This window comes from Cynocephalus volans, chromosome 1 (genome assembly GCF_027409185.1).
Source record: "Cynocephalus volans isolate mCynVol1 chromosome 1, mCynVol1.pri, whole genome shotgun sequence".
In the NCBI taxonomy this organism is placed as follows: Eukaryota; Metazoa; Chordata; class Mammalia; order Dermoptera; family Cynocephalidae; genus Cynocephalus; species Cynocephalus volans.
The window spans coordinates 196,279,592-196,294,158 of record NC_084460.1 but is presented as its reverse complement, the minus strand read 5'-3'; the positions used below and the strand labels follow the sequence as shown (position 1 = coordinate 196,294,158).

The following is a 14,567-nucleotide window of genomic DNA, read 5'->3' as shown; positions in this document are numbered from 1 at the left end:
AGCCCAAAGTCACTCATCCACTTACAATCCAGTCACCTAGACCAGTAGTCCCAAAAGCCATTAAAGGACTAGTGACATTTTTTTGGATGATTAACACCTGTATGCACCAAACTGAGAAAAATAAGGGATACCTGGTAAATTTCTCATAGAGTTATTAAACTGATTTCCCTTTAAAAGTCTATCCTTTAGTCTGAAATTGCATCTTTTTTTTTTTTATATTGGTGTTAATGCCCCTTGTTTTATGAAATGGTGATAAGAAAAGAGACACACTGGGTTTTTTGTTTTGTCGTCGTTGTTGTTATATTTGGTTAAATTAAAGTTGGCCACCCTTTATCAGTCTCCCTCACCCCACCCAATTTTTCAAACTTAATTCTCTGAAAAGTAAATGGCCCAAAACAAAAAATCTCAGCTTCTCTGTGTGTCATGTAAGACCCTTGTTCATATTCCCTTGTACCTTCCCCTCCAGCAATACCAAACTGCTTTGAAAAACAAACTCATGTTTGTATTCTAACTTCATTTCCCAAAATTGCCTCCATCTCCAAATCTACTAGGCAGACAACTGTTAAGGAACATCAGAATTTCAAAGCATCTTTTTGTTATAGAGTGCCAGTGGCTGTTTTAATAATATCTCGTCCAATGCTTTCATTTTCTAATGATTCCCTACAGTCACTATTGAAAATGGCATGATTTCAGAAGGAGGAAGCACTTAGCTTGGCAAAATGGCTTGCTGGAAGGAGCACTGCTCTAAGACAGCAAAGTCCAGGGCTCTCCTCTCTGTCTCGCCATTAACCCAATTATAGAAAACCTGAAACCTTCAGTATCTATGTTTAAAAGCTACTGTGCCTACTCCTTATGGGGCTGCTGTGAGGATCATAGAACACAAACAAACAAAACACACAGGAAAGTGCTTTGAAAATACTAAAATACTCTATACACCGTGGGAGAATTGCTGGTATTATATTTTGAATATATTTATTAGTCATAAACTAATACATGATGATTCAAATATGCCACTGCTACAAGGTGCAGCTTTTAATCCTTGTTTCCTACCACATTTGCAGTTATATAGGGTAAAAGTGTGCATTTTAGGTAATAGTGACTAAGGAGGTAGGCAATTTGAAGGAGGTAGGCAATTTGAAAGGAAATATTAAGCTATTTTCAACTCTGATCCACAAGACGTTCTCCATGGCCTTTCACATTTCACATAAAACAGTTAATTCCCATATTACTTTGCTCTGTTGTTTAAAAAAACCCCAAATACAATAACATAAGACAAACGCTCCTTATAAGTAACACATTTTCAAATTCTCAAATGAAAAGCTCTAAGAGAGGTCACTTCAGAACATGAATTATTTAACTCTCCTGCTCAGGTATTGATTTCCTACAGCAGCTTAACCTGAAAATAGAATACTACAATGGTGTATGAAATAAAAAGGAATACCATCACAGTACACTTTAAATCCTCAATTTAAAAATATAACTATATTGCTTTAAACTCTAAATTTAAAAATATAAGCATAAATGTGGCTCCTTCAGCCAAACTTACCCAAATTTAGTTTAAGGAGACAAATATACACACCCTTAACAATCCACTACAAAATAAACACAGAAAAAAAAAAAAAAGCACAGCAAAGGTGCTGGATGCGTGCCCATTTCCCCACAGCAGGAGACAAACGAACACTTGTTATTGTGCACAATCTCACTGTGTAATACCTGTTTCTGTTGAAGGGTTTGGAAATATCCTTCAGAAGCAACAAATTAAAATCCTGCCAGGAAAATCATCCCAAAGGAAAGCAAAACAGTGATATGGGTTGTTCCCATCACATCAATCTGCACTCTGCCTTTAAATACAAACCTTGTTCACACAAAATATTTCAAAATCACTTCAATGTTGCCAAAACCTGGGTAAAGCCCCTGCAGAAAGACTAAAGACTAATCAATCAGACTTTCTGTGAACAATACACTTCTTTAGCAGTTTTTCCTTTCAGTTTTTGCATTTTAAAAATGCAAATCTTTAAAAGGGAAGAAAAAATTTAAACAATGATTCTCAAGACAGAAGCAGCATCCCTGCACTGCTGTGATTTATATATGCTTTTCTTCTATTTTCTGTTGGGAAAACTTAGAAATTTCTAACCAGTAAATGCCTTTCAAGACAGCTTAGAGTTATTAACAAATGCTTTGTAACTGCAAAATAGATTTATTTTCATAACCCACATACTGTGAATGAGAGCAGAGAAAAATTTAAAGCACACGAAATAAACAGAAGCTGATGAAAACACAGCTAATCTTAGCTTACTTACTGTGCCTACTTCCTGTCTTCGAGTCCTCAAAGTTTGGTAATATCAACATTAATATATCAAGCAGGTTTCACAATTTTTTCCCTGCCTAAATGCAAATAATATTCATAACAATTATTTTCCTAAGTTTCATGCATGATTTTTAGTTACTGGAGCAATTATAAAATATTTTAAGTGTTTTTTTATTTCCTAGTCAAGCAGCAATAATTACAAACACTTTTCAGAATATATTAGAACAGCCTACCTTTCCCAGTAGTCATGATTATCAGTGATCTTGGTACCAAATAAAAACACTGCTCTGAAAGCTATACATACTCATAGCAACTCAAGCGTCAGCAAACTCTCCACCCACTTGTGATCCAGCACCAATGACAACTGCCACCCTCTTCCAAAATAAAAGCCTAGGCTATATATAACATTGATTTTTAAAAAGAGGCCGGTGGGGGAGGACCGTCTCCATCTAACTTTACTTGTGTAAAAAAGGTTTCTTTAAAACTGGTATTAAAAAAACGTTAATCAACTATCTCATTTTTCCCCTCAAGAAACAAAGAATATTAACATAAATCTTAAGTTAAAAAAATATCAAAAAGCAATCTTATTTCTACATAGAAGAAAAAATAAGCTGTCCATTATAGCTTATGCTACTTAAGCTGGTATCAGAAACAGTCTCTTCCAGGCTATTTTAGTGGTCCTCTCCTTAGCACAGCTCAATGCATTTGCCAACCTGGTAACACATTATCCGTGCCTCTGTGACTATGGAAACACTTTCCTAAGATACTGAACCACGATCTTGAACCTTGTAATATGCAGAGTCTAATGAGGGGTGAGGGGTGTTTATCAGCACATGATCCACTATTCATAATCACTGCTTCTAAAGGCTATGCAAGGATAATAATCGCTTGGCTTCTTAATAAAGAAAAGACAATTGACTCTCCTTTAAATAGATGCTTTGTGTTAGTTACACTACACAATCCATCACTGGTCCATTTGTTTTCAGATTTGCACAGGTATTTCTCATTTGTAACAAAGTAGAAATGGGTAGAAATGGTATCTGTAACATTTATCAAGTTATATATATATATATATATTTTTTTTTTTTAGTGTAAAAACAGAAGGCAGGATGCGTTTGCCAGCAAATAATATACTAGGTACCATTCATGTATAAGGGCCAATAATTTTATGATTAGCTTTTGCCTAGCTTTCAGTTTTATCCGCAAATAAATATTTTGTCATTTTCCCTAGCTACAGATTTATTATGGAGTTTTCATGAATTTAACCAGCATGACACTTTCTATCTTTCCTCATAAACATGTTAACTGTGCTTAAGAAACTCAAAAGCATCTGTATTTTTTAACCAAATTTATGTCCTTGGGGCTCACTTCAATCAAATCCAATTAAAGATCATTAAGTGCTGCAGATAAAGGACAATGACTAGGCCATAATTACTGGTTCTTCCACTCTGAAAATCCAATTCTCTCATGAACATAAGCACATCTGCATGATTAAAAAACTTACATAGAAAATAATTTGCTTTTTGAAAGCCATTGAGGGAAAAACTAATTTTTGCTTCAAGGGGTTTGCTAATTACATGAAGATGGAAAAAAGAAAAGGAAACATTTAGCAACATATTTTTAAATCCCATATTCTTGCCATTCAAAGCTTAAAGGCCTTTGGGTAACCTAGCAACAAGAAGGAATCATACAAAGATGAAATATTCTATTACAGGCAGGAAACCCATTTCAAATTGCTACTCAGCTGCTTTTTCATTGCTGTTTTGGTCACAATTCTATTACATTTTTAAAAATTAAGTTCAGGGATTTCTTATAAATATAATCAATTAAACATCATAGAACAACATAATTTTGAACATTTCAAAAAATATAACCCAGGATGAAACCCATTTATTCCTTAAGAGAACTGCCATTATAGTCATAGTTTCTTCCAATTTATTCAAGTCCAGAGCTTTTATTTCTTACTACAAAGATCATTACTGTTCACAAGTAACAAAAAAAAAAAAAGAGAAATTATTAGATTTCATCAAAATTTAAGACTATTGTACACCAAAGACAATTATTTAGACAACCCACAGAAAGGGAAAAAATATTTGCAAATTACGAGTCTGGTAAGAGTCATATATCTAGAACTCTTACCGTGTAACAACAAAAAGGCAAATAACCCAATTTAAAAATGGGCAAGGGACTTGAATAGAGGTTTTTCCAATGAAAATCTGCAAATGACCATACAAGTGCATGAAAATATGCTCAAAATCACTAGTCATTAGGGAAACGCAAATCAAAACCACAATGAGATACCTCTTCATATCTACTAGGATGACCACAATCAAAAAATGAAAATTAACAAATGTTGCCAGAATGTGGAGAACTTGGAAACTGTTGGTGGGAATATAAAACGGTGTGGCTGCTATGGAAAATAGTTTGGTGGTTCCTCAGTAAGTTAAACATAGAATTACCATATGATTCAGCAATTCTACTTCTAGGTATACTCAAAATAATTAAAAATAAGTGTTCAAACAAAAATTTGTACACAAGTGTTCAAAGCACCACTCTTCACAAAAGACAAAAGGAACAATCCAAGTGTCCACAGTTGCACATATCTGTGAATATACTAAAAATGACTGAATAATACATTTGAAATGGGTGACTGGATATGTGAATTAGATCTCAATCAAGCAGGTTTTAAAAAGAGCATTACTGCCAATTTAAAGACAATGTATGTTAAACTTTAAATGCACACTCCCAAATAACCTGAAACTCTTAGAAAAACACAAGTATGACAGTTATTCTCAAATGATGTTCTTTTTATTTAAAAAATGAATATGCCCCTAAAATGGAGCAATTGGAGGAGAAACCTACCATTCTGAGCACCAACCAAGTCCCAGGCACTGTGCTAGGAGTTTTACCCACAATCTCATTTATTCCATACAACCTCTCTGCAGGGTTTTCACTCTATTTTACAGATAAGCAAACTGGCTCGCATGAGTTAATCGTTTGCGCAAAGTCACATAGCTAAAGAGTGGCAGAGGAGGGCAGAGCAGCCTTTCTTAAGGAGAAACTCATTTTCCAGGCAATCTCCTTTTCGCTTCTCCCTGACATTGTGTCTACACTTCCCAGTAGGGGAACATGGGCACCCACACTCCAAAATGAACAACTATAACTACTGTTTGCCAAACACGGTCATCACTCATCAAACCAGTACTTGTCAAGTACTGAGTACAAATGGGACTTTACAAAACCAGATCATTTAACAGACACATTTTTGGGTCAGCCTAGGAAGCACCTCTGTGAATGTGCAGTGCTAATCAAAGGACGCAGCCTGTAAGTGATCAGCACTTCTGCCACAAAGGCACTTAGGAACCTGGAAATAAGCCCCATGTTGCCAATCCATCCTCTCCTCATTTTTACTCAGTTCTTCCTCAGCTCCAGCTCACATGCAACACTCTGGGATCCAGTGGTAAATAAGAAACCATGGGGAAAAGCAGAGAAAAAAGAATGCAATCACCTCAGAAACCAAGTGTTCAATATGCACTCAAGATCACTGAGAGAAAAAGAAGAAAAACTGACTCCTGTTAAATGAACCAAGCAGAGAGAACTCACTGGGACTAAGAACAGAGGACAGACTGTGAGGTGTCCAAGTCTTAGAATGATCAAAAATGACACAGCCTGTACTCAGGAGGATTACAGTCCAATGCAGGAGATACACATTAGCCAGATAATCACCAAATGTAAACCTGCAAATGGATGAATGCCAAGCAGTGAAGTGGGGGATGCTTGGCCATGTCTGTGAGGTCAGGAAAAGCTTTCCAAGTGGTGGGGGCATTGAGCTGGGCTGACTTCAGAAGGGTGTGTGGCAGTTAGCTAAGAAAAAGAAGACAGAAGGAGCATGATGTTCCAGGATCTTAAAAGGAGAGTAAAAAGAATAGACAGTGACAACTGTGATCAACCCCAGGGAGGGGAAGAGACTGAGGTAAGACTGCAGAGTCAGGGCTGAGGAGGTGGAGATGGAGCATGGCTGCAGTAGGACCTGGTAAGGATTCTGTGCTTATCTTGAGAGCAATGAACAGAAGTAATACAATAATTTAAAATAAATAAATAAAAGTGTATGGTGAGGGCAGGAGGTAGAACCCTGCTGCAATGTGATGTTATAATAGACCTTTGTTCGGACTGAAGCCCTCCTCCGACCATCACCACCATATAATTAATGTAACGGTGTTATTTTTTCCTTTCTCTTGGGAAACAAATGGGTGTAATAAATTTTATTTGTTTTCCTCTGTTCTTAGAAGATGACAATTAACAACACTGTGACCCTTTTCAGGAGCTTAGTGATTGCAAAATCTCTAAGAAAAATATACCTACTCTCTAGGGCCGGCCCGTGGTTCACTCAGGAGAGTGTGGTGCTGATAACACCGAGGCCATGGGTTCAAATCCTATATAGGGATGGCTGGTTCGCTCACTGGCTGAGCACGGTGCTGACAACACCAAGCCAAGGGTTAAGATCCCCTTACCGGTCATCTTTAAAAAAAAAAAAAAAAAAAAAGTGTGTGTATGTGTACCTACTCTGGCACCAATGTTCATTTTCTTTTCTTTTCTTTTTTTTTTTTTTTTTTGTCTTTTTTGTGACCGGCCGCACCGCGCTCAGCCAGTGAGCGCACCGGCCATCCCTATATAGGATCCGAACCCGAGGTGGGAGCGCTGCTGTGCTCCCAGTGCCACACTCTCCCGAGTGCGCCACGGGGTCGGCCCACAATGTTCATTTTCTATCTTAATGTTTCTACTAAAAAATACAGAAAGAGACATGGCCATTTCTTGAACCGACTCAAATGAGGTAATCAGTTACAACTGTTCATTATCACCACAGTCTATTATTTCTGATGGACAGGGATAAAAAAAAGACTGGCAAAGTACTGGTAACTGCTGAAGGTGGGTGAGGGCGTTTGTAATCTATCCTATTCTATCCACTTCAATATTATATTTGAAATTTTCCAAGAAATTAATAAGGAAGGGGGTCAGAAGACCTCTCCGCTTTGAAGCCATCTCCCAGGTGTGCCTATAAAGTTTGGCTACAGATTGTGTATAACCTCCAAGAAAGCAGAGGTCTAACCTGATCAGACTTCTGAAGAATGAAAATCTCGCAAGCTAACATCAGTGCTGGTAATAGTTAAACGCTGTCCTGGGGGAAGAGAAAAAGAGGCCAGTAGAAAATCTTTGTTTCAGTCTCAGTCCCAGGTGTCATAGCAGTTTTCATCCAGAGGTCAGTCAGTACTTATTATGGCAAGGTTCTACAATGGAACAACAGATTGAGGCTGCCCTCAATAGGTCAGTGAGAAAAGCTCACAGGTATTTTAATAGTCCAGGCAAAGAATAATTGTAGATTGGATCACAGTGCTGGAGAGTGGATGGATTCAAGAAATATTTGAGTTAAAATCCTTAGGAATCAAGGTAATATATATATGAGAAGTGAAGAAGAGGAAGGTATTGAAGGTGACATCTCAGCTTAAATTTACATGCTTGGATAGATAATGGAGCAGTCATGCATACAGAAAGTACAGAAAAAATTTAGGATGAGGTTATATTTATTGTCTTGTGTTTTGTATTTCAACTGGAAGTATAAAATAAATCTACCTTTAGATACAGGTTTCAAACCCAAAAGGAAATGTCAGATGGGCAGCTGCTTCACATATAGTTTCAACCATGTGGCAAGATATGAACAGGAGACAAACATTTATGACAACAATGTGATACAGTCAGCAATAAAATTATAGCCATGCATAAGTATAAACCAGGGAGAAAGCAATGCCTGAGAAAGGAAAAGGTCTAAGATCAAGCTTTAAGAATTTAATGACCAAGTAGTAGACAGACAAATTATGGATCCCAAGAAGGTGCAGACCAAAAGGCAAGAAGACATACCAGCTAGCCGCCCCTCCCCCCCGAAAAAGCAAAACCAAACCAAACAAACAAAAACAAAAGGCAAGAAGAAACTGGAAGGAAGTCAGGCCCCATTTCTTTATACTGCATAAAAATAAGCAATAGTTTCTTACGCATGTCACTTAAAACACAAGCAACAAAAGAAAAAAGAAATAGATAAATTGGACTTCGTTAAAATTACAAACTACCTTTCAAATGACACCATCAAGACAGTGAAAAAAAAAACAACCCATAGAATGGGAGAAAATATTTGCAAATTATATGTACGATAAGGTTCCAGTATCCAGCATATACACAGAACTCTTAAAATTCAACAATAAGTAGACAATTAACTCCATGAGAAAATGGGCAAAAGATTTATTGGAATAGACATTTCTCCAAAGAAGGTATATAAATAACTAATAAGTACATGAAAAAGATGCTTAATACCATTATTCACTGCAGAAATGCAAATCAAAACCACAATGATATACCACTTTAAACCCTCTATGATGACTATAATGAAAAAGAGAGATAATAAGAACTGTTGGCAGAGATGTGGAGAAACTGAAACTCTCTTAAACTGCTGGTGAGAATGTAAAATGGTGAGGCCACTTTGGAAAACAGTATGGCAGTTACTCAAAAAGTTAAACATATAACCCAGCAAGTCTACTCCAAGGTACATAGCCAAGAAAAATGAAAACACACATCCACACAAAATCTTTTACACAAATGTTCACAGCAGCAATCCTCACAATAGCAGAAAACTAGAAACAACCCAAACGTCCATCAACAGACAGATGGATAAAAAAAAATGCAATCTATCCATACAATGGAATATTGTTCAGCCATAAAAAGGAATGAAGTACTGATACATGCTACCACATGGATGAACCTTGAAAACATTATGCTAAGTCAAAGAAGCCAGGCACAAAATGCCAGATATTGTATGATTCCATTTATAAAAAATGCCAAGAATAAGCAAATCCATACAGACAGAAAGTGGGTTGCCAAAGAGATTGAGGGGAGAGGGAAACAGAGAGTGAGTATTAATGCGCATGGGTTTTCTTGGGGGTAATGAAATATTCTAGAATTAAATAGTGGTGATGGTTGCATACTTTGTGACTATACAAAAAACAAAACAAAACAAAACCCCACTAAATCATATACTTTAAAAAAGTGAAATTTCACTAGATGAATTACATATACCTCAGTTTTAAAAATATGCTGATGACTTCCAAAAAAAAAGTTTTTATCACCCATTTGTGATAAAAACTCATAAAAAGAGTAGGAATAAATGAGAACTACCCCATCTTGATAAAGAACATCTACAAAAAACTTACAGCTAATATCATATTTAGTTGTGAAAGACCTAAGATGCAACCAGGCAGTGATGTCTAGTCTCACCAGTCTTATTTTACATAGTGCTGGAAGTGCTAGCTAGTGAAATAAGGCAAGAAAAAGAAAATAAAGGCACAGATGTGGAAGAGATAAAACTATTCCTATTCGTAGATGACATGATAGTCTATGTAGAAAATCCCAAGATGCCACAAAAACTCCTAGAACTAGTAAGTTCAGAAAGGTAGTAATCTATGCTGTATATGGAACAAAATGGAGAAAAGCGAGGGTGGATAGATTTAGAGAAAGTAGAACAGTCAATGGTCTGAAGTCAGAGGAGTTCAAAGAATAATTAAACTGGGAGTTGTTGAGGAAAAAAAAATTAGAAGAAGAGGGGCATGGGTTTTATTCCAGTGCTATTACAGTTTCTCTATGTCATCTAAATGTTCAATGACTCTAGCAAAAAGGAAATTAGGTGGTTTGGTTTTTGACATCCATTGAATATATTACTTGTTTTTTAAAGTTATTGTAGAGAGACCAAAATATTTAGGTTAGGAATCTTAATACATATTCCTTCACATTACTTTTTTTAAAAAACAAACATTTTGGCTCTAACAATTAAAATAGTAATGCTACGTATATATGTACAGTAAAGAGCTGAAATTATAGGCTTCCAGGAAATTTTGAGTTAAGGCTTCCTTACCATTTGCTATTTTTAACACAGATGCCTAAAAGAACTGTTTTCATCCTTAACTGTATCTCTATGCCTCCATATACATATAGACATAGACACACAGACAGATAAACACAAATGCACTTGTGTGTGCACACGCACACAAGAAATTTTAGGGTAATATTTACACCTATGTGTCTAAAATAAAATGTTGCTGTGATGTATGCAATGCCACATGATTTTGTTATTCTTGATGACTAAATCATATTTGTCATGTTCATTAAAATCCATAAAATATATATATACTCTTCTAGGCAAGGCCCCCAACATGGATGCAGTCTTTCTCCCCAATGCCAGTACTGTAAAGAGATATTGTTTAATAGTTATAACACAGGCTATGAAGCACAAATTTGCTTTTCTGCCACTACATCTATTTCCTTGCCCAACAGTTTCTATCTTAGTGCCAACAATTTTTAAACTGAGAAACCATACAAACTACACAAATATACACAAAAGTAAAAGCATGTGTCCAGAAATTAACTGCCTGGGCATCCCTGCCCCTGGGCAGCCAACCCACTCATCGCTAGCTCAGATGCCAGAAATCGGTCCCAGTTCAACCAATGATACCTTTGTAAAAGTATGTACAAAAGTATGAGGTAAAAGAGAGAAAATTATACCATGGTTAAAAATCTACACAAATTGTACAGTCATAGACAAACAGAACATAAGAAAATATGGAAAAATGAAAAGTAATTTTTTTGTTGATAATAGCTAAATAATGGCAAATATTATTTTTTTAATTTTAATAGTGTTATGTTTTTAAAATCATATGAAAAAGAAATAAAGGGGATAAATGAAACCAATTTTAGATCACTTTAAGCATTTTATAAGAAACACACCGTCCAAAGAAAAACTCCTTTGGAATAATAGTGGAATATATAACGGTAGGTACACAGCAGGCTGTGAGTCAAAAGACCTGGATTCTGTTACCTGCTCTGCCCTTATGTACCAAGTAACTTTTGGGAAAAGTACTTAACTTTTTTTTTTTTGCAACCTCAAGATATTCAAAAATTGAAGGCTATGCTACAATCTTAGATTTGTAACAATTCTAAAATAGCCTCATGATGCAATGAGGTCTCCAGAGTTAGAAAAGTTTCTTGTTAGCAACTGACTTTGATGACTTTTCATTCATACAGTAATTTACTCCTGTCTTTTCCTCCCATTCTGGAATCACAAGAATGACGCACTTGTCCTCAAATAGCATCACAAACTATAGGGAAAGGTACACAGGAACTGGAAGCAATAGGTCACAATTCATGTCACAATCATTACTTTATTCATTCAACAATATTTAGTTTATACCTACCACATGCCAGGGACTTTCTGAAGCACTGAGCTTACGCTCGATGAGAATAAAAGAAAATACAGGGAATAAAACTTCCTATCCTCATGAGTAAACAAATATTTTATAGTGATAAGAAGCTAAGAAGAAAAATCAAGCAGAGTAAGGGCACAGAGAGTTCCCTCAGAACACTGGATTTGTCATTCTGGGTGGCCTCTGTAATGAAGCGATTCTGTAGCTGAAATCTGGACAGAGTGAGAAAGAGGGCCATAATTGATACCTAGGAGACAAATTTCAAGCAGAAGGAATTACAAGCACAGGAGATGCTCAGAATGTTCAAAATTAGCAAGGAGGCCAATATGGCAGGAGCAAAGAGAACTTTCAGAAAGAACAATAGGAATGACATCACAATGGTGGTCAGTGTCAGATCACACAAGGCCTGGTGGGCCATGATGAGTCACTGAATTATAGCCTGGATGTGATGAGAAGACTTTGGAGGATTTGGAACAGATTAACATCACCTGATTTAAAGTCTGAAAAGATTACTCTGGGTGCTATGTGAAAAACAGACTTCAGGCATGTGAAAAGAGTAGAAGCAAAGACACTACCACAACAGCCCAGGTAAAATACCATGACGGCTTGCACTAGGAAGATAGCAGCAGTGATAGAGTTATCAGGATACAGAATGCAGTGTTAAAAGTAAAGCCAACAGGATTAGCTGATGGATTCGATATAGGTTATGAAAGAAGGTCAATGATAACTCCATAGTTTCTGGCTTGGCAAAGTAGGTGAATAGAGGTTAACTTTTAAGACTAAGAAACCCTTACTAAAATATCTAATTTAGCTGTTCAAAAAAAGCATAGGCATTACCGACATACAACGGAAAAAAACAGAAATAGAGATTGCCTTTTCTACTCACCATTGGCAGACTGTATCATGTTCCCAGATTTTTGGACTTCATCAAATTTTGTAAAAATTACATTCAACCTGTACAAAAGCAAAAATACATATAAACTATTAACTATCACTGTTTATAGCCAATTATATCAAAACACAATGTGAAGTTGAGCTCCCTTCCCCCCAAAATCAATGACACAAACCCGCCTAATAACAAAAATAGTAACCATATCAATAACACTAGCAATAGCCAATAGTAATTGAGCACTTACTAGGGTCAAGCGCTGACCTAAGGGCTCTATCTGAAAGATATCATTTAATCCTAATAGCCTTATGAAAGATTATCATCCCCTTTCTACAGACAAGGAAATCAAGACGCTCCATAAATAAGGTGACAAAGCTAGTGGGGTGGAGATTCCATCCCTGATAATGGGAATCCAGAGGCCCTGCTCTCAGACATTACATTAAACTGACTGCTCTAAGCAATATATATATATCACGAAAAAGCATATATTTCTCCTATTTCTAAGCACAGACTGTTAATTATTTAGAAAAAACCTTTCCAAAATGCACTATTATTACACTACAAAGGCTTTTCTGTGACTAATGCTTAATTCAAAAATGTTACAATTTCTCTAGAAACAAACACTGTGACTGGATAATCTTCAGCTTAAATCTGCATTACATTTATTTTCTATTAATAGATTATTTCACCTTGGCATTGAAATTAAAGCAAAATTCCTAACCAGTAAAATATTCCACCTTGTGACACCGAAAATAAGAGGAAAAGGTGGGAGAGTGTAAAATATACCTTGAAAATTTTATGTTGTAAAAAAAGAGGTTTTCTCAAGTAAAACACAGGCACATTGGAATAAGTGCAAAAGTTGAGATTCCAAAGCAATGTACTTTTGCATTTTGTGCCCATGCCACCCATTTCAGGGACATTTTAGCTCTTTCTTACAAGCCATCTTATCATACTAGCTCTAATCATTTCAAACATGTTTGTCTTTATTTCCCAACCATCCTGTCCTGCAAGCTCTAATCATTTTGAACATGTTTGTCTTTTCTTGCCAACTAGAACGTAAGCTCCTTGTGGGCAGAGAGGAGAGCTATATTCTTTTGGTTCCTGTACCAAGCATTATATGCCACATATGAAGATGCGCACTCAGGAGAGTTGCATCACTGTGTTAGGAGCTGGTACCTAACCTTGTCCCTGCTTGAACTCTGGAAAACTTTAGATATTTCACACATCCTGGTCTTACATCACTTGTCTGTTCATTCACCCAATAAATATTTGAGTGCCCACTATGTGCCTAGCATTGAGCGAGCTAGATGCTGAATGCGTAAAATTCCTACCCTTGGGATCTTACAGTCTATACTCAGGGAAGCCAAAACTACACATCAGCAAATGAAGCATCTTTTAATTCCATGGGAGATACTATCTTTTCAAGCCATCTTTCCATCAAGCCCAGATGTACCCTTCTCAAAACTACTCCAGGCAGTCACTACCAATTAACCAAAGTTGACACTGAATAAAAATCCAATTGCCATTTCAGGACCATATATGAGCAAAACTGTCACTTACATTCAAATCCAGTGGTTATTAAAAATCTGGAAAGATGCCTTAAAAATCAATTTCTTATGATGTTTCCATTACCTCCCCTTTTAAAAGTAACAAAGATCTTCAATGGCTTGACAAGCTCGTAAATAATATCACTACACAGGTTGCCAGGGCACGCCCTGACTAAGGTATCACTTTATTGTGTCACAACAACACCCTCTGACGTGAGCATGACTGAGAGTTTGCCAGTTAGGGTCAAGGCATACCTCTAGTGTGGCTGGTCTTGAAATTACTGGAAGAAAGCAAGTACTTCTTCCATTCCTGGGAGAATATTTACCATTATAAATGGCATCTGTGGGAGTCTGTAGATTCTTTAGTAGGGGTAAGGTCTACTCACTGTGGCCACATTGCTCATAATTTTTCTGGCAGGCCTGAACCACTAAGTATTAGAACGCTATAAAGATCATTGTTATTGACACCTGCACCTTAATTCAGAATTCCCTCAGGTAGGTGGGCCTTTCCATCTGTTTTCACACTC

At 36.5% G+C, this 14,567-nt stretch overlaps 1 protein-coding gene across 27 annotated transcripts in view; it reads right to left on the bottom strand.

Annotated features, from left to right (window-relative positions):
- Positions 1–14,567, bottom strand: part of CLASP1 (cytoplasmic linker associated protein 1) — a 277,667-nt gene that overhangs the window by 135,413 nt on the left and 127,687 nt on the right. For 26 of the 27 annotated variants that reach the window (XM_063079348.1, XM_063079329.1, XM_063079319.1 and 23 more), the window contains one exon: positions 12,491–12,558. In XM_063079348.1, coding sequence (XP_062935418.1) covers positions 12,491–12,558 — 68 coding nt within the window. Of the gene's footprint in view, positions 1–2,541; positions 2,611–12,490; positions 12,559–14,567 lie in introns of those variants that run through there. The other variant, XM_063079509.1, reaches the window with a different exon arrangement.